The 26367-nt window shown below is 40.6% G+C and overlaps 1 protein-coding gene across 1 annotated transcript in view; it reads right to left on the bottom strand.

The window, feature by feature from the left end:
* Nucleotides 1-373: 373 nt before the first annotated feature.
* BRWD1 (bromodomain and WD repeat domain containing 1) overlaps nt 374-26367 on the bottom strand; it is a 121242-nt gene continuing 95248 nt past the window's right edge. Inside the window, exons 33-41 of the mRNA XM_049629236.1 lie at nt 25869-25941; nt 24276-24317; nt 21498-21644; nt 20720-20872; nt 17492-17658; nt 11587-11813; nt 9173-9337; nt 6490-7401; nt 374-5508 (exon numbers count right to left, since the gene is read on the bottom strand). Coding sequence (XP_049485193.1) covers nt 4352-5508; nt 6490-7401; nt 9173-9337; nt 11587-11813; nt 17492-17658; nt 20720-20872; nt 21498-21644; nt 24276-24317; nt 25869-25941 — 3043 coding nt within the window. The 3' untranslated portion in view covers nt 374-4351. The remainder of the gene's footprint in view (nt 5509-6489; nt 7402-9172; nt 9338-11586; nt 11814-17491; nt 17659-20719; nt 20873-21497; nt 21645-24275; nt 24318-25868; nt 25942-26367) is intronic.

Genomic DNA, 26367 nt, shown 5'->3' with positions numbered 1-26367 from the left:
TTACCTTAAAAACTAAAGTATGACCAGAAAGTATACGGAAACACTGACAATTAAATTCAGTGAAGCTATGAGTCCTGACAGACAGTCTACAGTTACTTACAGGCCGCCAAAGACAGAGAGCCTGCGGATCTGTAAAACCCCGATGTTATAACTGGCCCCAGCCAACCTCCCTACATCAGATCCACACAAGCAATCCTTGAGGAGACACCAAGAAAAGGTCTTCAGATTTTTCTACCAAATTAACAGTGTATTAGGAACCAGCGTGGCAGATTATCAGAAAGTGGTAAAAATCTCTCAACTTTGAGAATTCCCACATAACCCTTAAGGCTACGAAAAACTCAAAACGTGAGAAAAGACAACACAGCCCTCGCCATTATAGTCTTTACACTTTAATCCTCTCCATTAATTCACAATTTTGAGCTACCAAAGTGGTATTGGCATGCTAATCTGGTTGGACTAGATTTTTCCACAACGTTCCATTTTCTCCCTGGCTTTGACAAATTATACTTGGGTTTGGTCTTTGTTCCCAAATACTAGAATCAAGACCGTCTTAAACAGCGAAGCTGCAAATTTCTTACGGTTTCTGCTTTATTATTTGCTGTTATCCACAGCGGGAGTTGAGAGATCGACTTAGGTAATAATGGAAAGTTCTTTCGCAGTGAAGGCGCTCTGGTGCACTCCATCATACCACGAGATAACTGAACTACAAGTTCCATACAGTGTAAGGTGCTGAAGTGTTTGTGGACAACTACAAGGTGCGTGAGAAAGTAAATACGCTGACTTAATATGGATAAAAAGGGTGGAGCTGATAGTTCAGCTATAAAGGGCAAGGCACACCCGACCTGTTCTAGTCATTTAAAAGTTACTCAAAAAAACCAATACGGTAGAGTAGGAAGGAAAACTACAAATACCGTGAGCGCCTTGAACAACACTTTGCATTCTACTGACACACAAACCTCATTGTTTTCAAGCGGCATGATCAAGTTCAATGTGCACTGACAAAAGAGATTAAAATCCTTTCAATTTGGTTTTTTTTAAAGCACTACACTTTAGTTAATACATTCTGTGTTCTGGTTATTTTAAAAGGCTAGGAGAGGGACAGGGGATGTAGTAGGAACCCTTCTAAGTAGGGAGGCTTCTAAGAATGTTTTACCTAAGATGTCATTAACCAATGGAGCGTGAAGATTCAGTGACAGGTCTTATTATTTGGGGACAGTAATACTTTCAAGATGGCATTTCTTTTGGCTTCAGATCTCCTTTTCCATTTGCAATTCCAGGTTCTGAAGTGCCTTTTCCCCGAGCAGAAATTCTTCTCCCCATTTTCATATTATAAAATTAATTTGCTTTTTTAGGTACGACTCTTTACTACTTAGAAGAAACTCTCATGTTGTAACTGAGAAGCTGTGAATAAACGCTTTATCATTCTTTCCAAGCATTTCTAAATTGAGAAAGGATTTAATCAGAGATTTTCCCCTAAAATAAAAAAGGGAGAACGACCACCCTAAGAAGTATCTGAAAATGGGATACACTTTCCCTTTTATTCAGAAGTTACTACACATTGTCAGTATACCCTTTTAAAATAAGTATGATACGAAAAAAATGCTTTTTAAACCTCAGCTATTTTTTAAATGTTTGACATCTTTTTTCCTTAATACTTTCAAAGGAATCAAAAATCAAGTCTGATAACCACAGACCTTTTTCCAACCATAAAGGAATAAAATCATAGGGCTTTGGACATACACGACCACAGTAGTTTCGTTCTGGTTTGTTTTCATGTACACCATCAAGTTACTTCAAGTGCAATGGAAAGCCAGATAGCACTTACTTCTGGATCAGTTCACATTCAATTTGCAACCTTTTGTCTTTTTCACAAGAAAATACAAACTGATCCCAAACACATTAAAGTACATCCGTGCATTAAATCCCTGCGCAATTCGCATAAAGTAGAAAAAAAGTCAAACATGTTCTAGTGCTCAATGTAAACATTTTGAACTATTAATTATTTATTAATTTTCCTTAAAGTACGTAGGAGTGTGTGTCACATATTCAAAGTTAACCTTAGGAATAGCACCATGACCAAAAAAACCCATAAAAATGATTCTCACTATAATCCCTTAGTTTTACTTCAGAACTGGAGAAGCTACCACTGTCAACCATGCCTTCAAAGTCACCAGGACAAATTCTTGGTTTTTTTTTTTCCCCAGATGAAACCAAAACACTGCTTTCTATATACAAAGGTCTAACCATTTTGGACAGAAAGAAAAATCAGTAATTGGTTGACCAGCCAATCTATGACCAGTTAACTCAGGCCAAAAGATTAAGAATAGTTCTACCGATGAAGCCTAAATGATCAAAGTATCATCTTACAAAATAATTTATAGATTTAGAATGTATTCTCTATTTTTATTTATGGATTTTTTTGGTACCTTTTTGCAGATGATGGTAAACATGGAGTTATAACCCTGAGAATAGATATAAAACAGAGAAGCTTAAGAAGAGTTTAAATAAATTAATGGAAATGACATCTATCACCATTTCTTAAAACTAGGGAAGTAAAGAACATTCCATTAATTTTTTCAGGTCAATAGTCAAGGACAATTCTCCTGAATCACTCTCTCTGTACTATACCCTCAACACAAGCTTTGAGAAGAAGAGCATCATAGTTTTGAAGCGGCGACAGCTCTCCAAACAACCAAAGGAGAGACAGGCATCCCACCTGTCTCGGTTGGTAATGTCCAAAAACATCCTTCCCCTTACATCAGAATAGAAAGTACCTTCTACCATGTCAAATAGAATAGATGACTAAAAAGTAACAAACTTAAGAACATTCTCTAACATTGATACCAGAGTCTGATGCTTTTCCATATCTGCCACCTTAAGCATACACAGGAGAAGAGGATTAATTTTGTCTGACACCAAACACAGGGCCAATAAATAACAGAGGTAGGAGTACTGCAACATACTCCTCAGCTACGAAATATGTAAACCATTGGAATCAAGTCCATCTTCAGGCACAAACAAGCTAGGAATGGCCACCTACACTCTACGGAGTAGCACAACCTATCAAGCAAAAATATTTGGCTCAAAAATAAGTGTACTATGGTATTTGATGATGTGACAGAAGTTTCACTTTGAATGGATTCCAAAAGTCTTCTCCCACAACACAAGACAGTTTCTTAAACTAGGGGTCACTAACAAAAGATGCACTGAGTTGCCCCCGCAAAGAATGTCGGGATTGCACATGGCAGCAGTAAGCTAAAACGGAGAGGTGGAGAATGACATTGAACTATTTCCCTATATAGATGAGATTTGCGATTGCACTCTTAACAAAACTGAACTCTACAATCTCAATGGAAATGGGGGGGGGGGGAATCTACGTATAATTTAAATACTCTCTTGGCCCTGTACACTCTATTAAAGAACACACTTTTCCTAAATCTAAGGCACACAAACTCCTCTATTTCACAGAGTAAGACTATGGAAGACCAAGATTTTGGTTAAATCCCTTACACAGAAATCAGGAGATCTCGGAAAGACAAATTATATAGCATTCTGTTAGTGCACAATTTAAAAGAAAATGCCAGGGCTATGCTTGGGGCCTTCGAGGTTTAAAATATACAATCCAAACATCTTAAAAAATAATTTACCAGCACTTTATAAATTCAAGTTTATAAAATAAAAGTGATGACATTTTCCTTAAAAATAAAGAAAAAGAGAGAAAAGACCCAACAGCATTTGGAGAGAAACCATTTGAATGAAAATGACCAAATCTGGTATAATGCATTCTGCTCAAGTAGCCAGGGAAATAAAAGAAAAGGGAAAAAAAAAAAAAAAAAAAAAAAGTGGTAGGTACCTCGCCTACTAATCATGGTCACACCTCCCATGATCGTTCCGTCAGTATGCACATAATATTTATGAAGAATCTGTAAACATAGGCCACGGGTGAAATTGTTCTACAACAACAGAACAGGGGTTAGAAACTACCACCTCTGGACGCACTCAGCAAATGACCGCATGACACTTGCTACCGTGAAAGTAATGCTTCTTGGTTTTGACAACCAGGATGTCTAGTGTTGAACATATTTCAAATCCTTGCTCTCTGTAGTTCAATACTGTCAAAGTAGATCTGCCCCCAAAATGAAGCATATTTTGGCACCTGTGCTGAACGCTGCTACAAAGGCAAGCAAGTGCAAATAAAAATAACAGTCATGATTTAGTCACATTCATAACTTTTCATAGAAAAATATAAATATATTCCCTGAATTGTAGGACAAAAAATAATTTCAACAGCCAGCTTTCACCACAAATCCCAGTCCATTTCCTCCTCGAATGAACTGGTTTTCTCTCAAGGTCATAAGGTGCAATCATCAAAATCTATCCCGTTCTCTAAGCTTCTGTCATCATCCCCATCGTGGTATCTCACGGTCCTTCTGCCCTGATTCCTCGTCTTTATTTTCGAGCGCCGAAGCCCTCTTTTCGACTTTGCATAGTCCAGATCTTCCCAGTCGTTATCGTCCACACTCAACCTGGGCCGTTTGCTCTGTCTCTGCCGCCGCGCGCTTCGGGACGCGGCGGCCGCACAGGCTTTACCTTTTCCGGCGGCCTTCGCTTTTCCCTTCGTTTTCCTCTTTTTGGTGTTGGCGTCGTCGGCACAGTCCCCGTCGGACTCGGTGGCGGAGGCCGGCTCGGACGCGGACCTGGCGCTGGGGCTGGGGGCGCGCGCGCCCCGGGCCGCCCCTCGCGCCGCGGTTCCCGGCGCCTCCCCCGGATCGGGGCGCAGCCTCTTGCGCCCGGCCTCGGCTTCCGCCCCCGCCCCCGCCCCCGCCGCCGCCGCCGCCGCCCCCCGCAGCGGCGCCTTCCCGTAGGTCCGGAGCCGCCGGCCGTTCCACCTGCGCAGCCCGTAACTCAGCTCCTCCTCGAAGCTGGGCTCCGCAGCCGCTTTCTGCTCCGAAGCGGCCTCCGCGGAAACCTTCTTCCTGCCCGTCTCGCCCCCTGGAATATGGCTTTTCGACTCTTCCCCTGAAGACCCGGCGGAGGAATGCCTGGCTTGGGGAGGCGCCCCGTCCGCCCTGGGGCCCCGGGCGCGCCTGCCCGCGCCCCCGCGCTCGGAACTGCGCGCACCTTCCGAGTCGGAGGGGCCCTCCGGGGCCGCAGGGCCGCCTCCCGGCCCCCCTCCGCAAGCACACGGCTCGTCCGGCACTTCACAGCTTGCGGCTCCCTCCGAATCGCTCCCCATCTTCGGGGCCGAAGAGGCACAGGCGGCAGGGACGGGCTTCTTCCTCCCGTGTCGGCTTCTAGTGCACACGCTGCCCGAACTGCCGTCTTCCGCGTCGCTCATGAGCTTGATCTTACCGGCGGCGGTGCTGGCACTTCTTCGAGGAGTCCTGAGGGGTCGCGTTTTGGCTTTTGAGGACTTCTTCTTCACCTTGGAATTGCTGTCTGAGTCACTGGAGCAGACCCTTTTCCTGGAAACCTTTCTGCTTTGTCCATGGTCTTGTGATGGAGAATCTAAAAATTAAAAACGAGAAGTACTCCTTTAATCTCTACGAGTATGTGTAAAGGAACGAAATGCTCAACATTTTAAACAAGTCCAGAATTCCTACTAACTCGGAAGGAGGAGGGCAGTGAATGCGCGGGGCTCTCACGTTAGAGCAGGGACCTGGGTCCAGCCTCAGCACTGGCACGAGCAGAACACATTCCCATCAGTGACCACCACCCCGCCACCCCGCAATCGACATACACCAACAGCAGACACTAAAATAGTTTCTTTACATGAGCTCAGACTAAACTCTACCAGGGCGCTAAGGTATGCAAACCCATCACGACTCTCAGCCTCTGAAACTTTTTCCACTTCACAAGTTCCAATCACACCAAATACCTTTCATCTTAGCTTTGGCTGCCTCCCGTTCAACGTTTCATCAATCCCCACTTACCAAGAGCACAATTTTACATCAGCGAGTGATTTTCACCTCTCCCGGCTGCAGAGTTGCCCTGAGTAAAATGGGCAACAGCACTACATAGCTCATAAACGACACAGGGACTGAACTAGTTAACAAACGTCCAGCAGAGAGACCAATCTCCTGATCCGAAGAAAGGCCGGGCTGCTGCGGCTGTTCTTACTTCCACATCGCTTCCAAACAAATAGCCCGGCCCTCTCTTCTCACCTTCTGAAACGGGCAACGCCACAGCTTGTAAATGTGCTGCCTCTGCTTTTCCAATACCCATGGTCAACACAAGCAGTGAAATCTTTACTCTGAAACAGCTGTGAAGGCCAAGGCCGCCTGCTACGTGAACTAAACGTGCTGGACAAGCAGTTGTGCATGCACACGGGACATAGGGGTGCAGGGAAAAGGCTGCCGGAGAATGCCTGGGGCAGACACAAAACAACTGGCAAAGGGAAGTTTCATGGGAAACAGACACAACGTGTGCTATAGGAGAGAAGGGCAGTGAGGGCACACCAAGGAGCCAAGGCTCCATGTTTTGAATTACCTCTCACAAAACTGTTGGGTTTTTCTTTTGTTTTGTCATCATCTGAATCCAAATCGGTCTCAGATACATGATCTGAGAAACACTGGGACCCGGCAATTGGTTCACACTTCAAACCCCCTCTGATCGGGTTCGTGTCCATTTCATGACATCGGCCATCTTCTCGATCTCGCTCTTCGGATTCAGAGTCCTCAGAATCACTGAAGATCTTTGCTTTTTTAAGGAAAGTAAGATTCTTGCGACCTGTGTTGTACTTTCTACCAGCATACTTTCCCGGTTCGGAATCTGCTTCTTCCTCTTCCTCGGAGATGCTTTTTGCCCTAAGTTTCTGCCCAGAGGTTGACGGACCAGCAGTTCTGTTCTGTACATTATCTGAATCGTGACTTTGAGAGTCTTCCTCAGAAGACTCTATCTTAAGAAATTTTGTTTTAGAAGTTGCCAGAGTATGAGACTTGTAACCATTGGCCTGCCAATTTTTTCGGGCTACTCGTAAGTCACTTTCTGACTCTGAATCCCCATTTTCAGATTCATTCACAGTATTCTGGGCAGCATGAGAATTGGACAGTGGTGATGGTCGATTGTGATCTTTTAGCTCCTCTTCTTCAATTTCTGACTTTAAGCTCTGATCATCTTCAGAATTGTGTAATAACTTTTTTCTAGCCACAGCAGAAGCATTACGGTGAGGCAGCTTCCGGCCAGAACAGACACTTTCAGAGCTAGAGTTCTCCTCGACGTCGCTCATCAGCTTGATCTTATTGGCAGCCACAGCAGCACACTTTCGTAGCACTTTCCGGTTATTTCCAGCCCTGGCTTTTAGGCTCTCACCAGCCTCCACCGAATTATTATCAGAGTCACTTAAATAGACTCTCTTTCGAGTGGCTTTTCTGCCACATCCATTTTCTAAAGAAACTGGACCTAGAAATAAAGTAGCAATAAGATTAGAAAGGTCTTCCTTATTTCAACATTTTGCAATGAATTTATTATTTTAGAACTGGTGTTCCCTATTTTTTAATGCCAAAACAGGTTTCCTTTCTAAATCTAAAAAGTCCTAAATCTGGAACAGAACAGAGAGCCCAGAAATAAACCCATGCACATATGGCCAATTAATTTACAACAAAAGAGGTAAGGATATACAATGGGGGAAAGGACAGTCTCTTCAACAGTGTTGGGAAAACTGGACAGCCACATGCAAAAGAATAAAGCGACATTACTATGTTACACCATACACAAAAATTAACACAAAATGGATCAAAGACTTCAACGTAAGACCCGAAACATAAACCTCCTAGAAGAAAACACAGGCCTGGTAAATAAGCTCCTTGACATTGATCTTGCCGATGGTTTTTTTGGATCGGACACAAAAATTAGAGGCAACAAAACCAAAAATAAACAAGTGGGACTACATCAAACTAAAAGCTTCCGCAAGGCAAAAGAAATCATCAATAAGATAAAAAGGCAACTTACTGATATGTGCAAATCATGTGATTAGGGGTTAATTATCCAAAATACTTAGTTTTTAGATGTTCATATATGTGTGTGTACACACACACACACATTTTTGAGAGAAAGACAGAGCATGAGCAGAGAGAGAGGGAGACACAGAATCTGAAGCAGGCTCCAGGCTCTGAGTGTGGAGCCCAACAAGGGACCCAAACCCACGAACCTGTGAGATCATGACCTGGAGCCAAAGTCGAATGCCTGACCAACTGAGCCATCCAGGTACCTCAAAATATCCAAACTATTTAAAGAACTCATACAATAGCAAAAAACAATCGATTAAAAAGTGGACAGAGGCTCTGAGTAGACATTTTTTAAAATACAGCATACAAATGGTCAACAGGAACATGGAAAGATGTTCAATATCACCATTCAGGCACTGTCAATGCAGCACCTGATGCAGGGCTTGAACTTACAGACCGTGAGATCACGACCAGAGCTGAAGAGTCGGACGCTTAACAGACTGAGCCACCCAAGCACCAATTTAAAAAGATATATGCACCCCAATTTCACTGCAGTGGTATGTACAAAAGCCAAGACACGGAAACGACCTAAGCACCCATTAATGGATGAACAGAAAAGAAGATGTGGTTTATCTATACAATGGAATGTTATTCAGTCATAAAAAGGAGTGGAATCCTGCCGTCTGTAACAACATACATGGACCTTGAAGGTGTAAACGCTCAGCAAAATAAGTCAACAGAGAAAGATGGATACTGTATGATTTTACTTCTATGTGTAATCTACAAACCAAAAAACCAAGCTCACTGATACAGAGAACAGACTGGTGGGGGGAAGGGAGGTCAAAAGGTACAAACTTCCAGCTATAAGTCATAGGGATGTAATGTACAACATGATGCCCGTAGTTAATAATATTCTGTTGCATATTTGAAAGTTGCTAAGAGTAAATCTTAAGTCCTCATTACGAGAAATAAACATTTTTATAACTATGTATAGTGACTGACAGTAACTATACTTATTGTGATCATTTTGTAGTGTATACAAATATTAAATTATCATGTTCTACACCTAAAATATGTTATATGTCAATTATATACCAATTTTCAAAAAATCTAAAGAAGACATTTAATCATATGTAGATGCCTTAAAACAATAAGTCATTCCATGCTTAGCTTATGGATTCTCTTGATAAACATTCCTCCAAAGTACCAACCACTGAGTCTCTTACCAGTTTTTCTTTGAGCAGCTCTGGTTCTGGTCACCCGGAGATTACTGCTTCTGGCCAGCCCACTACGTAAGGAAGATTCCCGAGGTCTTGAACTCTCTTTGCTTTCCTCTGAACTATTTGAAGCTGAAGATGAAGAGGTATCTAAGGAATCTTCCATTTCACTTTCTAAGAAAAATAAAGCATCAACAGTTCATCACATACATTCTATCTTCGCACACACAAGCAGTCCTATTTCATAACAACAAGCTAAAAGCAGATTCTCAAGATACTCAAGAGAGATTACAATTGTAAAAACTGTTTCAAAGAACAGCTCATAGGGACGCCTAGGTGGCTCAGTTGGTTAAGGTCCAACTCTTGATCTCGGCTCAGGTCATGATCTCACAGTTCATGAGTTCAAGCCCTATATCAGGCTTTGTGCTGACATCACAGATCCTGCTTGGGATTCTGTCTCTCCCTCTCTCTGCCCCTTCCCTACAGTCTCACCCCCTCTCTCAAAAGTAAATAAACTATTAAAAAACAAAAACAAAAAAAAAACAGCCCATAAATGTTTGGTATTAAAAGGTACATAGACAGCATTCCAAATCGTTTGTTCTATTATTTCTTTTTTTTTTTTGTTTTTAGTTTTTTTTAATGTTTATTTATTTTTGAGAGAGACAGAGACAGAATGCGAGTGGGTTAGGGGCAGAGAGAGAGGGAGACACAGAAGCAGAAGCAGGCTCCAGGCTCTGAGCTATCAGCACAGAGCCCGATGCGGGGCTCGAACTCACGAACCATGAGATCATGACCTGAGCCGAAGTCGGATGCTCAACTGACTGAGCCATCCAGGCGCCCCTATTATTTCTGAAAGTAACATATTAATCCTGGGTTGGATTCAGAAAATACAGTTTGTATATCTGATAAACAAATTTGCATCTAAGAATGTAATCAGCCCCCCTCCACTTCCTGCTGTCCTACGAAACATGTACTTCCTGTAGGTCCTGTAGGAAGAACGGCCACTTTAAGTCCCGCATGTCAGGGGACAGACTTTCAAGCCTTTCGCAGGTAAGCCCCATAACCGCGTAGCGATACCACATGCTTTCAGCTCAAGAAGGGTCATTTTTACACGTGCCACCATAAAGGGGGGAGGGAGGTAGACGAAACAAGATAAACAATTTAAACAGTACAGGTCATTCCTTCCTACCACTCCACTGAATGACTGCATGCTCCAGTGTGAGGCACCGCACAGGACACCCAAGTGTCCCATTCCTTTGTCCCCTCCGTTCTTACATACATGTCACGGAATGAAAGCTTCATGGAAATGAGTGGGAGCAGGTTGCCAAAAGTCAAAATTTTGCTCCACAATATGACCCAACTCCGCGTTAAAGACGGTGGCTGCGATAGAAGGACGCCAGTCCCCAGGCTGCGTCTCTTCCTCTGAAACCGCTCTGCTGGTTTGCCACAGACTACTCCTGTTCTATTCCACTCCACTCCCCAGCACGCCGACTCACTTTCCAGACTCTCCCTCTTCCCTGCGTACAACTGCCGAATGGACTAATGTTCCTGAAACAATTCATCATGTGATTTCCTTACTCATCGAGAGACCCAACTAGGTAATCCAAACGCTTCTGCAAGGCTTGCCAGTCTGTCTAATATGTGGCTGCTTTCTACCCTTTTGATCCTATTATTTTACATTATAGTAGTAATTACCACACTACCATTGCAAGCTGCCAAAACCACTCATGGCAACCAGGAAGCGTTCGCATACCACAGCCTCACTCCCACGATGCTAACAAAGGGTGAGGATCCGCAGTAGTTGTATTACCAAAGAGCAAGAACATAAACGGTATAGAATTTACTAGGCCTTCCATGTAAACACACATGATTACCATGTCTTTTTTTTTTTTTAATTTAAAGAAAAACCACCGGAAGTATACTTGGCACACAAAGTATGATATTTGGGGCGCCTGGGTGGCTCAGTCGGTTGAGCATCCGACTTCGGCTTAGGACACGATCTCACGGTTTGTGAGTTCGAGCCCCGCATCGGGCTCTGCGCTAACAGCTCGGAGCCTGGAGCCTGCTTCGGATTCTGTGTCTCCTTTTCTCTCTGCCCCTCCCAAACTTGTGCTCTATGTCTCTCAATAAATAAATGTAAAAAAAAAAAAAAAAATTCAAAGTATGGTATTTGTATCCCATTTTTTACGATTTAGAAGATTCAAATTTGCATAGAATATGGCTGCACCATTTGCAAAGAACAGCACTTATCAAACATATTTTAACCGTTCCCCATTTGTTACTTTTGACTCTTCCACTGAATTGTAGGTTTCGTATATGTCAAGGCCAGTCTTCTTCATTCTCTCCTCTGAACCTGGAGTAACTAGCCGTGCTGCCGTGCTACTTGAGTGCTAAACAATTAAAGAACGATGTTCACGTCTTACCAGATAACATGGAGTCATTTTTCAGAGTGACAGTCCTAAGTCTTCTCATTCTTTCTGACGATCCTGCCGAATCTGAGGAGTCCCCAGAAGTCACGCCCGAAGAGACACTAGCACCTGTCTTACGGCCTGCAGAATAGGCACCCCTACTGGAGGGAGAGTGGGCAGGAGAACCCACCAATTCAGGAATTACTTTTGTCTGAGATTTTAACCGCTTCTGTTTGATATTTCTGGTCAAAGATATGAACAAAGGAAACAAAATTTAATTAAACAGGGAATGCCTGAATAAAAGTGTATAACTACTTAACCTGAGAAAAATTTTATGATCAAAACATTGAAATATTCATTGTTAACATCTTATTCTGACGTGGATTACTATGGATATCCTTACTCTAAGTTTGACATCATTTTGTTCCAAACTGAAGTAACGAACAAATGACCCAAGTTACAGAGTAGAAAATCATACTGAATACCTTAAATTCTTTGGATTAAATGCTAAGAGGAGCCAACATTTATGTAATACACGCATTCATTCATATTACAAATCTGAGTCTCAATAAGAAACAACTTTCTCTCTGGTCTATTTACATATGTAGACATATACGTGTAACAGTATATAAAAGGAGAAATCAACAAAATCTAACCAGAAAGAACAGAGGCCAAAAAAAAGATCAGAACAAGCTAGTTTTTTCTAAGACCAATCTGTTTACTTCTAAGTACCAGTTCACTGTGTTTGACCCCTGAGCCATGGATTATCCAGAAAAAGAGTGGAAGTTTAGGACAAGACAGGCTTTTGTTTTAAATTACAGATCTGGGTAATATTCATGTTGAGTAATCCTATTATCCTTTAAAACAAAAAGATAAAAGAGCTTTGTATTTAAGGCACCTGAGCTTAAAGATAACCACAAGGTTCTTTAAAGCAGTAATTGTTTATCATAATCAAGAAATTTCAAGCTTTTTTACAGCAAAATGTTAACTTCTAGAAATAAGTCAGTCCGAAAAAGACAGATGTCATGTTTTCACTCATATGTGGAATTTGAGAAACTTAACAGAAGACTATAGGGGAAGGGAAGGAAAAATAAGTTACAAACAGAGAGGAGGCAAACCATAAGAGACTCTTAAATACAGAGAACAGACTGAGGGTTGCTGAGGTGGGGGGATGGAGGGAGAGCAGGAAAACGGGAGATGGCACTGAGGAGGGCACTTGTTGGCATGAGCACTGGGTGTTGTATGTAAGTGATGAACCACAGGAACCTACTCCCAAAGCTAAGACCATGCTGTATACACTGTAAGTTAGCTAACTTGACAATAGATTAAAACGTAAAAAATAAGAGGCGCCTGGGTGGCTCAGTCAGTCGAGGGTCTGACTTCGGCTCAGGTCATGATCTCGGGGTCTTTGAGTTTGAGCCCCGCATCGGGCTCTGTGCTGACAGCGCAGAGCCGGGAGCCTGCTTCGGATTCTGTGTCTCCCTCTCTCTCTGCCCCTCCCCCGCTCATGCTCTGTCTCTCTCTCTCAAAAATAAACATTAAAAAAAATTTTTTTAATAATAAAAAAATAAAATAAAAAGTAAAGACTAAAACAAAAAACTCAAAATATTAATTTCTATTAATATCAACTGGAAGGCAGACCAATAAATACAAAAGAAAACAATTACATGCTTATACTCATCATAAACTTCCTTTTAAACAGAAGACAAAATGATAAATATCTCAGGAGTAAAACTGTTCCCTTTTTTTATCCTATGTCCTTCTTAACTGTTAAACTCTTTATTGTTCAAAGAGAAAGAGCTTTTTTTTTTTTAAATAATTAAACAAAAAAATTAAAAACTCCTAAAATAACAGAAAAACCCAAACTGGGGGACATTTTAGAAAATAAATGACCCATACTCTCCAAAAATGTCAATTAAGAAGACAAAGGTAGAAAATAAAATTCCTGATTAAAACAGACTAAAGAGGAGTGCTTGGGTAGCTCAATCAATTAAGTGACCTACTCTTGATTTCAGCTCAGGTCATGATCCCACGGTTTGTGAGTTCAAGCCCCACTGTCAGGCTCTAGGTTCACAGCACAGAGCCTGCTTGGGATTCTCTTCCTCCCTCTCTCTCTCTCTCTGCCCCTCTCCCGCTCAGTTGTCAGTCAATCAATCAATATTAAAAAAAAAAAAAAAAAAACAGAGACACCTGGGTGGCTCAGTTGGTTAAGTGCCTAGCTCTGGATTTAGGCTCAGGTCATGATCTCACAGTTCTTGAGTTTGAGCACAGAGCCTGCTTGAGATTCTCTCTCTCCCCCTTTCTCTCTGTCCCTCCCCCACTTGTGCACATGCAAGCACTCTCTTCTCAAAATAAACTTAAAGTATAATAATAATAATAATAATAATGATGATGATGATGATGAAGAAACAAACTAAAAAGGAGTGCTTGGCTGGCTCAGTCAGTAGAGCATGTGACTTGATCTCAGGGTCATGAGTTTGAGCCCTATGCTGGGCACAGAGATTACTTAAAAACTAAATAAAAATAAAAAATAAGATTGGCTGATGATTAAATGAGCTAATGTTTAAAAAAAAAAAAAAAAAAAAAAAACCCAAAAACACAGACTAAAGAGACCATGAACTATACGCAATGCAACACAAGATCCTCACTTGGGTCTAGATTAGAAAAAAAATTTGTCCTCAGGACATTATTAGGTCAACTGTAGAAATACAATAAGATGTGGTTAGAACCTTATTTTTAGCAAATCCACACCAAATATTTAGGGGTAAAGGAGCAAGGTGTCAGATATATTCTTTTGAATGATTGAGAAGAAAAACACACAACAAAAAGATAAAGCAACAATAAAGCATATGTGACGTACTATGAAAAATTGGTGAGTCCAGGTAAAGTATAAAGGAGTTCTGTGAATTATTCTTCAACTTCTCTGTAATTCTGAAATTATTTCAAAATTGAAAGTTCAAAAAAAAAAAAAAAAAAAAGACGCAGGGAGGACTCACATAGTACCTCATAACGTATGCCCCCAAATTATGGACTGTAAAGCAGCTGAACGGGCTGAACTCATTTCCCTAAGGCTAAGGAGCACGTCTGCCCGGTTCAGTGCAGTTCTGCTGTTCCAAACACTGGGGCAGGGATGCAAGGAGGACTTTGGCAAATCCTCTCACCCAAAACGCAAAGATAAAACTGGCAAAATCATCCAAAACAATCATTTCGCAACTCTGGAAAGTAATCAAAGGCCTTTATTAAAAAAGGCCTTTATTAAAAAAGCCTTTATTCTAGAAAACCTTCTGAATCTAAGAAAAAACTTTACTGGAGTTTTGGTATTTTAACTCGGGGCTCCTCCCAGTCACACACACCCCAATTCTGTGGCACAGCCTTGAGGACCAGGATGAGGAGGCGGAAGGAGCTGGCCTGACTTGAGAGCTTCACCAAACAGCACTAAACTCACTGCTGGAAATCCAGCCAGGCCGACGGCGTAGCAGCCCAAGTCTGTGAAACCGGTCAGAGCAACAGAGTTCAGCCACAAAATTTAAAGGAGAGCTACAGAATGAGACAGTCACAGGAGTCTTTGAAAAGCTCCAAAATCGTCCTGGGGATGTGGAAGCTTCCACAAATACTCAAGAAAGACTGGGGAGAGCCCTGTTATCCAGTCGTCCCTGGATTACCTTGAGACTCTCATGCCTGGAAAAATATAGGCAGAAAGTGAACTTGGCCTCACTTCACACAAAGGCCTCCTTCAGAAAAGGGTGGAGGGCTTACTTGATGGGTTTAAGCACAAATTCTGACCGCTGCGCTGTGGTAAGTCAGGGAAGACACCCAGGAACACAGGCCCCCCAATTTTTTTTTTTTTTTTTTTTTTTTTTCATTTTTAAGGGGCACCTGGGTGGCTCAGTTGGTTGAGCATCCGACTCTTGATTTCAGTTCAGGTCATGATCCCAGGGCCTTGGGATCAAGCCCCGTGTCAGGCTCCACAATGAGTGTGGAACCTGCTTAAGATTCTTTGTCTCTCTCTCTCAGAAAAAATAAAATAAAATAAATTTTTAAAAAGCAGATTTCAGCGGCTTACCACTGCGGGAAAGACAAACTACAGAACTGGTCTAAGGTAACTCACTAAACAAAACCAGCAACAAGTATCATCACAGAGGGACAAGAATCAGAGTCTAGAGTTTCTACAATATGTTAACAAACAGTGACAAGAAAACCAGATTACTAAGTTTGTCCCACTTCCAACAAAACAGTACGAGACATACCAAGAATCAAGGAAGTTTGCCCATACACAGGCAAAAATGCACTCAATGGAAACTGTCTCTGAAAGGACCCAGATGCTGAGCTAAATCCACCATGATAAACACATTTGAAGAACCAAATAAAATCATGTTTACAGAATTAAAGAAAAGCACGAGGACAGAAAATATCAGTAGAGACACAGAAATTACAAAAAACCAACCAAAGACTCTGGAGTTGGAAAGCACAGTAACTGACATAAACATTCACAAGATAGGCCCAACAGTAGATGTGAGCTGGTATGAGCTGGTATAAGAATCAGTGAACTTGGTAGGTCAATAAATTATTATCCCATCTGAAGAACAGAAAGAGAAGGGGGAAAAGTGAAGAGAGCCTCAGAGGCCTGTGGGAGACCATCCATCATATCAACATATGTATAATGGCAGCCCACAAATGAGAGGAAAGGGGCAGAAAAAAATTGAGTAATGGCTGGAAACCACCCAGATTTTATGAAAAGCAGTCTTCTACAAAGCTGGAAAAATTCCTACACACATCAAAGTCAGCTGCGAAATGCAGACAGAGAACTGTGAGAGCAGCAAGAGAAAAACCATTCCACATGGACGAGGGAGGGAACCTCAGCGGCACTGAGAGCTGACTTCTCATCAGAAACAACAGAGTTCGGCAGGCAGTGGGAGAGACGCTGGGAGGAAAACAAAACATGGTCAACTAAGAATTCTATATCCAGCAAAATTAGTCCAAAAGGAAAACTGTCAGAATTAACTGCTAGCACATCTGCCTTACAAGAAACACAAAAGGATCTCAAGCTGACAAGAAAGGACACCAGAGGGTAACTCAAACCCACACAAAGAAATAAGAACCAGTGGGAAAGGTAATTTACATAGGTAAATATAAATAACAGTGTCAGTGATGTTTTTATTCTTTCCTTAACCGATTTGAAAGAAAACTAGATAAAGCAAAGATGTAATCTGACGACAAGAGCACAAAATGGAAGGGAGGGAGCTAAACGAGAACAAGCTTATGAGATTTAAATACTATTGATCTGAAGGAGATGGTTCTGAACGGAGATGCAGAGCACAGTCCCCAAAACATGCACGAAGACACCCATCACGGACACGGCGCCTGTTCAAGACAAGCCTGGACACAGACGGCACAGGACGGACTCCACTTTCGCGCTGCAACACTGTGAGATGCCTGGAAACCTGACAGTAACATAGGCTACACAAAGATAACAGAATACAAATTAATATCAAATTCCTGACGGAAAATAAGCCCTGCATTTTATATGTCTTCTTCATAACTAATCCTCAGAAACAATAGGGCACATAGTGCCTAATCGCTATTTCTCTTAACACAATCAAATGCTCGACACCCAAAGCAATCACTTTACTCTCTGCATTATAAAAAAAAAAAAAAAAAAAGTTCTTATGTAAATACATAAATGATACTTTAATCCTTAGTAAAATTTTAAAAATCTATAATTTTCCTTAAATGCTTAAAAATTTACCTAATTACAAATTATACAATAGCTCTATATGCACACAGTATTTTCAAGCCATTAAAAAAAAAAACAACTTTCGGAATATACTATACTCCTAATCATTGTAGAATAATAAAATTAAAGAAGTATCACAACCTGAAACTTTTTAAATTGCATACAAAGCCTGAAATAACCAATCACCTGATACTTCTGTTAGCCTGACTGACACGGTTACAATTTTGCCGTCTCTTGAACCTCTGGCTTCTTCGAAGTTTTTCATTGAATTTTTGACCAATTTTAAAATCAGAGGAGATTTTCTTCATTTTTTCTTCAAATAAGGCAGACAATCTCAAGGTCATACTGTAAATCTGCAAGAATATGAGAGCAAAACTAGAACTACAAAATATCTTGAAAAATACTTTCACAAAAAAGAGTATAATTGCAACCTATTACATCACTGTTATAGACAACAGCTGTTACTTATTTCATCCATCCCACCCTTCCTTCAATGACATCTGCCAGAAACACGCAGTACCGAACATATAACTCTCAGATGAAAGAAAGTATTAAAGCAATTGTCTAGAATCCAGGACTTACTACAGTCTATAGGTCAATGGTTCTCAACCAGCTGTTCTCATTTTCACATTTACATATACAAATCCTAAAGATGTCCCCTTCTCCTAGTTAGATGTGGAGCTGGCTAGTTTTAGGATTGCCGTCTAGGCAGCAAGAGAGCAGTGTGTCCTCGGGGCAAGGAGACAAAAACACCTTCACCCCAGTCTCCAACTTGCAATCTGACCTCCAGTAAGGCCACTTAGATCTAAGCATGGATTACAGACCAAAGCCTATCTTGCCACAGGAGAAGAAAACAGGCCCCAGAACTGTAACAGATATGAAAGATGGTGTTTTAACAGCTTTGATAATTAAATAATATCAAATCTGTCAAAGAACCGCTACATGATATTCAGTGCTCCTATAAATAACTTTGGTACAGCTATGTATTTACAGGAAGTACTCTTTACTCATTCACAATCATTCCTGAAAAGGAAGTATCAAAGTCTAACGTTCAATCACTCTGATGCACCAGGCAGCGGGGTGGAGACACTTTAACATTAGAGAATCTTCAGAAAAAAGTGTGTGAGGAGCGCCTGGGTGGCTGAGTCAGTTAAGCATCCAACTGCGTTTCGGCTCAGTTTATGAGTTCCCCATTCATGAACTTGATCCCTGCATCCAGCTCTGCACTGACACTGCAGGGCCTGCTTGGGAGTCTCTCTCTCAAAATAAATAAATAAACATTTAAAAAAATGTATTTTTTTAGGTATGTGAGCTATAGCAATTTCTTACACGCTTTATAAATATGTATGCACACACACATGTGTATATACACAATACATGTGAAATTCAAAATGTCACTTCATCTGAAACGATCATTGACATTTCCAGTATTTTGTGTATACCTTACTCTTTCCCTTCAAATGTGAATTCTAACATTAGTCACCAATTTTAACAAGTGGCTTTATTTCCTTAATCATATTGTTTGAAATCTGATTCTCTTAAGAATCACTTTCATATTATTTTATGTCTTCTCGTTGGGTTTTATATAAAATTCAGTTAATACACTTGAGTTGAACATAAACATTGAACAAAAATGGGTGCTAAAATTAGCTATTCAAAATGAAAAAAGGCATGTATGAAAAAACCCCACAGTTAACATCATACACAATGGTGAAATACGGAAAATCTTCCCCCTGCGATCAGGAAAGAGACAAGGTTGCCTGCTTCCACCACTGCTATTCAATACTGTACTTTAAATCCCAGCCAGAACAATTAGACAAAAAAAAAAAAAGACCAAAAGACAGAAAGACAGACAGACAGAAAGAAAGAATATAAAGACAAAGCAAGAAAGATCATTCAGATTGTGAAGTTAGAAGTGAAACCACCGCTATTAGCAGATGGCGTGATCCATATTCATGGCAGCATTATTCGTAAGAGCCAAAAAACAGAAACAATTCAACTGTCCATCAAGACATGAATGGATAAACAAAATATTATATACCCATACAATGCAATATCATTCAGGCATAAAAAGGAATAAAGCTCTCATGCATGTTATAACACGGATGAACCTTTCAGAAATTCTGCTAAGTGAAAGGAGCCAGACACGAAAGGGCAAATGTTGTATGATCCCATGTATGAAATATCTAGAACAGACAAATGCATCCAGACAAAGTAGATGAGACATTTACCAAGGGCTAAGTGGGGAGTGAATGTAGAGTTACTCCTTCATGTTACAGTTTCTGTTTGGGGTGATGAAAGAGTTTTAGGAAAATCAGTGATTGTTGAGCATTGTGAATATAATTAATGTCAATGAATCATACCCTTAAAAATGGTTAAAATAATAAAGCTTATGTTACATATATTTAACTGCAACTTTGAAACTCTGATAATATATAAAAATCCAATAAGTTGTACAGTTGATGATATATCTATCCTCAAATAGTATGTTACATAAAAGGCGAGGGAAAGCATGAATGAAATTTCTCTCTGGGAAGAAAGTCTCAATAACAGTGAATACGGACAATAGCATCAACTTGGAAAAATGTTGGACCGGATGCTAAACTGATTTAAAGTGATGTGAAATCTGCACATTGAATCCAAGGAAGCGGTTCTCAGATTGAGAAATAATTAACACAGGAGAGTCTGGGGATAATAAAGAGAAAGTGAAATTAAGGCAAAATGGTTACTTAGCAGCGATAGTTGCTGATCATAGACAAAGTGCTATAATATTAAGCAAGTGCGTTCTTTAGAGTCTTCTCAAATCATCCCTCTTTGTTAAACTACCAGCACACTGGCTACAAGGGTTTGTGATTATTCGTGAGAATTCACTGAGAGACTTATGTACACCTTTGTCTGTTCACTGCGCTTCAACAAGTTATGAGAAGTTATCCAACATGTAACATTTTAACACAACTTTAGGGGTATACTCTCCACCTGTGTTCTCCAATAATCAGATGGCTCATGTGTCTCCTCTTTGGGTTGGAAATATTACTATGCTCTCAGGAGTCTCACCCCCACTTCCGATTTTCCTTTTCTTACTTTTAATTATCTTCCAGAATCTATCATTAAATCTCAAGTCCACTCTTCGAGATTCCTACATGTACAAAAACAGATTTTTCCCATCCTATGTATCAAGTTCAAATTTGTTCATTTCTCATTGGTGGCCTCATTGCCTCCGATTCCCATTTGTTTCCACGACATTAGGAAAGGTAAGCATTAACTGTGGTGAGGGGAGAGAGACAGAGCTCTAGCCTTACCAGTGTTCTCGCCCTCCTCACTCATCCTTAATGTTCCAACACGTACCAGCAAGTGGAAAATGATCATCAACACAGACCACGCACTCTTTTCATTGAGAACCACTTTTAAAATTACCTTTGATCTTTTGTTTGGTGTATATGCTTTTGCATTGCTAAATATCAACCGGATGTCTTTGCAAAATTCCAAAGGGCTGTCATAATTTCCTGCTTCTAAAGTTTCCCTTACTGTTCCAAAATCCATTGGAGTATCTATAATATCTCGGTAGTCCTAGGTTTTAAAAACAAGAATTAGTTCAAAGATTTGATTCCTACTTATAGAAATGTTAAGAGCATCAGATCTCCAAAACATTCAAAATGAGAGAAAAGAAAAAGGTTAGAAGGACCTTAAGAATCATCAATAATTTTTAAAAAAGAGGCTCAGACATACAGAAAAAATAAGAAATATACCAAAATGATATATCTGGTAGGATATTAAATGGTTTTCATTTCCTTCTTTATACTCTTAATGTAATTTCTAAGCTTTTACAGTAAATCTGTGCTTTGTAATCTTTTTTTTAAAGGCCATTTTCCATTCTCATATTTGGGGAATGAATACAGAGCTTTTATCCAGTTTATAGTTTTCCTGGGGCTGAGCCTACTAAGAAAACAGATAAACATGTAGGATCCTCCCATTGAGATGTAGCAGTGATTAAGTCTTAGCCAAAGTTACGAGGGGTCTAGAAAATTCAAGAAAAACTGTGTAATACAACTCTTCCACAGCTGCCTTAGCGGTGAGAGACAAAGTTAACATGAAGCTCAGACATCTTACTCGTTAAAGTTTAATTTAAACACCTCCACCCCAATCTCTATACAAAACAAGAAGGCCCAAACATTCAAACAATGGCAAAACTTACTGGATATTCAACCAAATCAACAGGTTGTCTAAATGGTTCAGAATCTTCACACTGAAAAATTAAGTTCACTAGTTCCTTACACTGTTTCTTCCAGTTATTTTCAACATAGTTGGTGGCTTTGATGCTCGTTTTTTTCCAATCACGGACCTATAAATACATTCACAATATTATAAGCTTTTTCAGTCTTGGAAATGTCACACTGCGGTCTGGTATAGTACGGTGGTAAAAATGCACGTGAGCTGTGGCCTTGTGTACTATAACAATGTGGCTACTTTTATTTTCTATCTACTTAGAAGAAATCCACTTTTCTGTAAAGGTCAGTAACATCACATCCATTACTCTGAAAACATTTTTCATTCTACCACTTATCTCCCAAGTTTAGAACTCGTTTTCACAGAAAGTGAAGAATCGCATTAGACAAAGTGGTAGGCTAAAGAATGGCCCCAAAGATACCTGCATCCTAATTGAAGAACTTGTGGCTGTCACTATACATGGCAGATCTGACCACCGGTTTGAATCCTGAGATGGGAAGACTGTCCTGGATTATCAAGATGGGCCCAATGTAATCACAAAGGTGATTTAAAAAAAAAATTTTTTTTAAGTTTATTTGAGAGACAGAGACAGGACAAGAAGGGAAGGGGCAGAGAGAGAGGGAGAGAGAGAAGCCCAAGCAGGCTCTGCACTGTCAGCACAGAGCCCAATGTGGGGCTCAAACCCACGAAGCCACAAGAACATGACCTAAGCCGAAACCAAGAGTCAGACGCTTAAACTGACTTAACCACCCAGGCGCCCCACAAAGGTCCTTTTAAAAGTGAGAGACTTCGAGACTTCGAGACTTCAAGCTGCTGGCTTGAAGATAAAAGACGAGGGGACAAGAGCCTCTAGAAGCTAAAAAATAACAAGAAGAAGGATTCTACCCTAGGCTTCCAGAAAGGAACACAGCTATGCCACCGCCCTGATTTTAGCTCCACTGAGACCCATGTCTGACTTCTAATCTACAGACCTAGAAGACCTTTTTTTTTTTTTTTTTTTTTTAATTGTTTAAGCCACTAGATTTGTGATTTGCTATGGCGGCCACAGCAAACAAATACTATACAGATACTAAACACCTGGGATTTTGTTTAAAAATGAAATTATTTTCCCCCCAAAATAAGAAATTATACGAAAATGACAATCAGATGACAATTCTTCAAGTCTAACTTCCCACTGTTATTTGGCGCAAGCATATTAGGAAAATTAGTATGATAAAAAGCTTAAATTTAAGCAGTATTTGGACAAAATTTGAAATGTTAAGCATTTTAGGGGAGCCAGTCTGACTTCGGGTCAGGTTGTGACCTTACAGTTCATGAGTTTGAACCTGACATTGGACTCTGCTGGCAGCACAGCTTCAGCTCCTCTGTCTCCCTCTCTCTGCCCCTCCCCTGCTCATGCTCTCTCTCAAAAATAAACATTAAAAAAAAAAACTTAAAAATAAAATGTTAAGCATTTTTAAATTAATAACCTTTCCTTAGGGGTGCCTCAGTGACTCAGTCTGTTTAAATGTCCGATTCTTGGGGCGCCTGGGTGGCGCAGTCGGTTAAGCGTCCGACTTCAGCCAGGTCACGATCTCGCGGTCCGTGAGTTCGAGCCCCGCGTCAGGCTCTGGGCTGATGGCTCGGAGCCTGGAGCCTGTTTCCGATTCTGTGTCTCCCTCTCTCTCTGCCCCTCCCCCGTTCATGCTCTGTCTCTCTCTGTCCCAAAAATAAATAAAAACGTTGAAAAAAAAAAATTAAAAAAAAAAAATAAATGTCCGATTCTTGGTTTTGGCTCAAGTCATGATCTCACAGTTTGTGGGTCCGAGCCGCATGTCATGCTCTGCGTTGACAGTGCGGAGCCTGCTTGGGAGTGTCTCTCTCTCTCTCTCTCTCTCTCTTTCTCTCTCTCTCTCTGCCCCTCCCCCACTTGCACTGTCTCTGTCTCTCAAAATAAACATTTAAAAAAATTTAATAACCTTTCCTTTAATTAATATGTTACATTATAACCACAAGAGCTGCTGGTGACGCCACAATTCAAACTTAGTATCTAAAACTTATAACCAAACCCAGTATCTAAAAACTCATTCTATCCATACGTCATTCTCCTTAACTGCATCTTCCCAACAGGTGTCATTTAAAACAAAGGTTTATTCAGCAAACCCTAGTGAACATTCCCCTACAAGGGCTCCTCCTCTACCAGCCTTCCCACTGCACACAAGCACAGTCCCTGACGAGGCTCTGCCTTACACTCTAGTTCTTGCAACAGGTTCCTCACTTCCTTTAGTACCGATTCTGTCATCCTTCAAAACCTCTGCATCTATTATGGTGGTGAAACGGAGTCTCTCCTTTAAATTTAAATGAAGTCCTTGGTTTTCAAGATCACCATCATGCACTCCCAACGTAACAGCCAGACACAGCCCCCCTGCTCACCCCAACACTCAGTCCCTACACTGGGCAGGCCAGTGCTCTACCACTAGCCTAGTGGCATGCTACACGTGCCTACTTTGTGACACGGGTCCCAAATGCTCCTTATTTTGTGCACGTCCTCTTTCTCCTCCAGCTCATTCTGAAAACAAAGTTCAAGTCCCAACTCTTCCACTAAACCTTCCCTGACTACCCGCCTCTCAGTGATTTCCCATTTCTTTTAACAAATGCTCGATACCCATTATCAAGGTAACTTTTCAGAGTAACACCTGAAATCTGAGGCTGCTTTCAAAATACAGAATAAGCAAACAACAAAGGTCAGTCGAACAGATTAACTTACTCTCCTTCTTCCAGAAGATGTTTTAGGAAGATCACTATCATCCTACGAACAAAAATCAGAGCACCGTTAAGTGTTAATATTCTCATCCGAAATGTAATAACCTAAAAGCGTATCAAACACATTAGGTCTTACAAGGATTTTAACTTGTTCACAAAAATCTCAAAAGGCAGACCCTATCAGGTCTTTGTGGCACCCAGACTCCCATAAACCAACCATTCTTAATAACCCTCTACACTCCCTAGGGAAACTAATTCCTATAGATAGCTATAAAAAGGTGCTTTGTGCAAGACCTAAATAGGACATGCATAAGCAACTTCCAATGTGTGTTTCATCTCTATCCATAAAACCCAAGAAACCATTTCCTACTGTTCTGAATTTCATACTCCACACATTTTCTTATTCCCTAAATCAAATATTTGCATGGCCATTTTTATTCCGATAGAAATTACCAAGAGAATCAGTGAATCGCAGTAAGGGTCTGTGTAGAAATTGACACTATACAGAACTCCTGTAACTTCCTGCTCGATTCTGTATGAAGTGAAATTACCCAGCATCACTGATATTTGCCTTGAACTTTGATACCACCTTGAGTGAAGAACTTGTGGGTACTGTGAGCATGGTCAAGTTCGTTAATTTGTAATTACAATCAAATCCAACTCTTAGAAATTGCAAAAGTAGAGGACACATTCCTCAGCTAGGTTATTCACGTAGACATATGCTGTTTATTTGGTATCAATTATTGGTTAAAACAAATTACTTCACTGAGTATCTGGATAAGTAAAAATATATTTTTATCAAACAGGAACCCTCTTGCACTGTTGGTGGGAATGCAAACTGGTGCAGCCACTCTGGAAAACAGTGTGGAGGTTCCTCAGAAAATTAAAATTAGATCTACCCGATGACCCAGCAATAGCACTGCTAGGAATGTACCCAAGGGATACAGGAGGGCTGATGCATAGGGGCACTTGGACCCCAAGGTTTACAGCAGCACTTTCAACAATAGCCAAATTGTGGAAAGAGCCTAAATGTCCTTCAACTGATGAATGGATAAAGAAATCGTGGTTTATATACACAATGGAGTACTACGTGACAGTGAGAAAGAACGAAATATGGCCCTTTGTAGCAATGTGGATGGAACTGGAGAGTGTGATGCTAAGTGAAATAAGCCATACAGAGAAAGACAGATACCATATGTTTTCACTCTTATGTGGATCCTGAGAAACTTAACAGAAACCCATGGGGGAGGGGAAGGAAAAAAAAAAAAAAAAGAGGTTAGAGTGGGAGAGAGCCAAAGCATAAGAGACTCTCAAAAACTGAGAACAAACTGAGGGTTAATGGCGGGGGGGTGGGAGGGGGAGGTGATGGGTATTGAGGAGGGCACCTTTTGGGATGAGCACTGGGTGTTGTATGGAAGCCAATTTGACAATAAATTTCATATATTGAAAAAACCAAAAAATATATGTATCTTTATCAAAATAGTTTCATAGTTCATTGGAATATAGCAAGAATTGTTATTTTTCTACTTCACTCAATATTTTTAAATTACCATTTGAAACGAACAGAAATCATTATAAAATTGACAAACTTCATTACCAAATCCTCGGCATTTTGCTCATCATTTTCGGAAGTGTTAGAAAGTTCTGAGATATGTGTACAGTCTTGATTCCTAAAAAGCAATTTTTCACATGTTTAAGAGTATGCAGTTGTCATGTCTGATGTCAAAGATTCAAACTACAGGTTAAGATATAAACAGTTCCCCAAGTATGCATACCTAATTTCAAGCAAAGGAATACCCAGTTTTTTAATCTACCCTCTGTGGAAACAACTGACCATCTTAGAATATGGAAAGTAAGTTTTTGTTTCCCCAGCTAAGTATGTATAAAAATTAAGCTGGCAATCCAGAAATAATCCAATTATGGCCTCAACTGGATGAATGTGAAGATGAGTGTTCCTACCATCACTAGGCATATTCGTACAGTAAGTACCAGGAACATGGATTGACTTGAGACAAAATAGAGGGGAGAAGCAGAAATTAAAGCAAATTAGATCTTAACTTCCCTGTACACACAGAAGAAAGAATGCTGAAGTAGGA

This window comes from Panthera uncia, chromosome C2 (assembly GCF_023721935.1).
Source record: "Panthera uncia isolate 11264 chromosome C2, Puncia_PCG_1.0, whole genome shotgun sequence".
Taxonomy (NCBI): Eukaryota; Metazoa; Chordata; class Mammalia; order Carnivora; family Felidae; genus Panthera; species Panthera uncia.
This window is presented reverse-complemented; position numbering and strand designations above follow the sequence as displayed.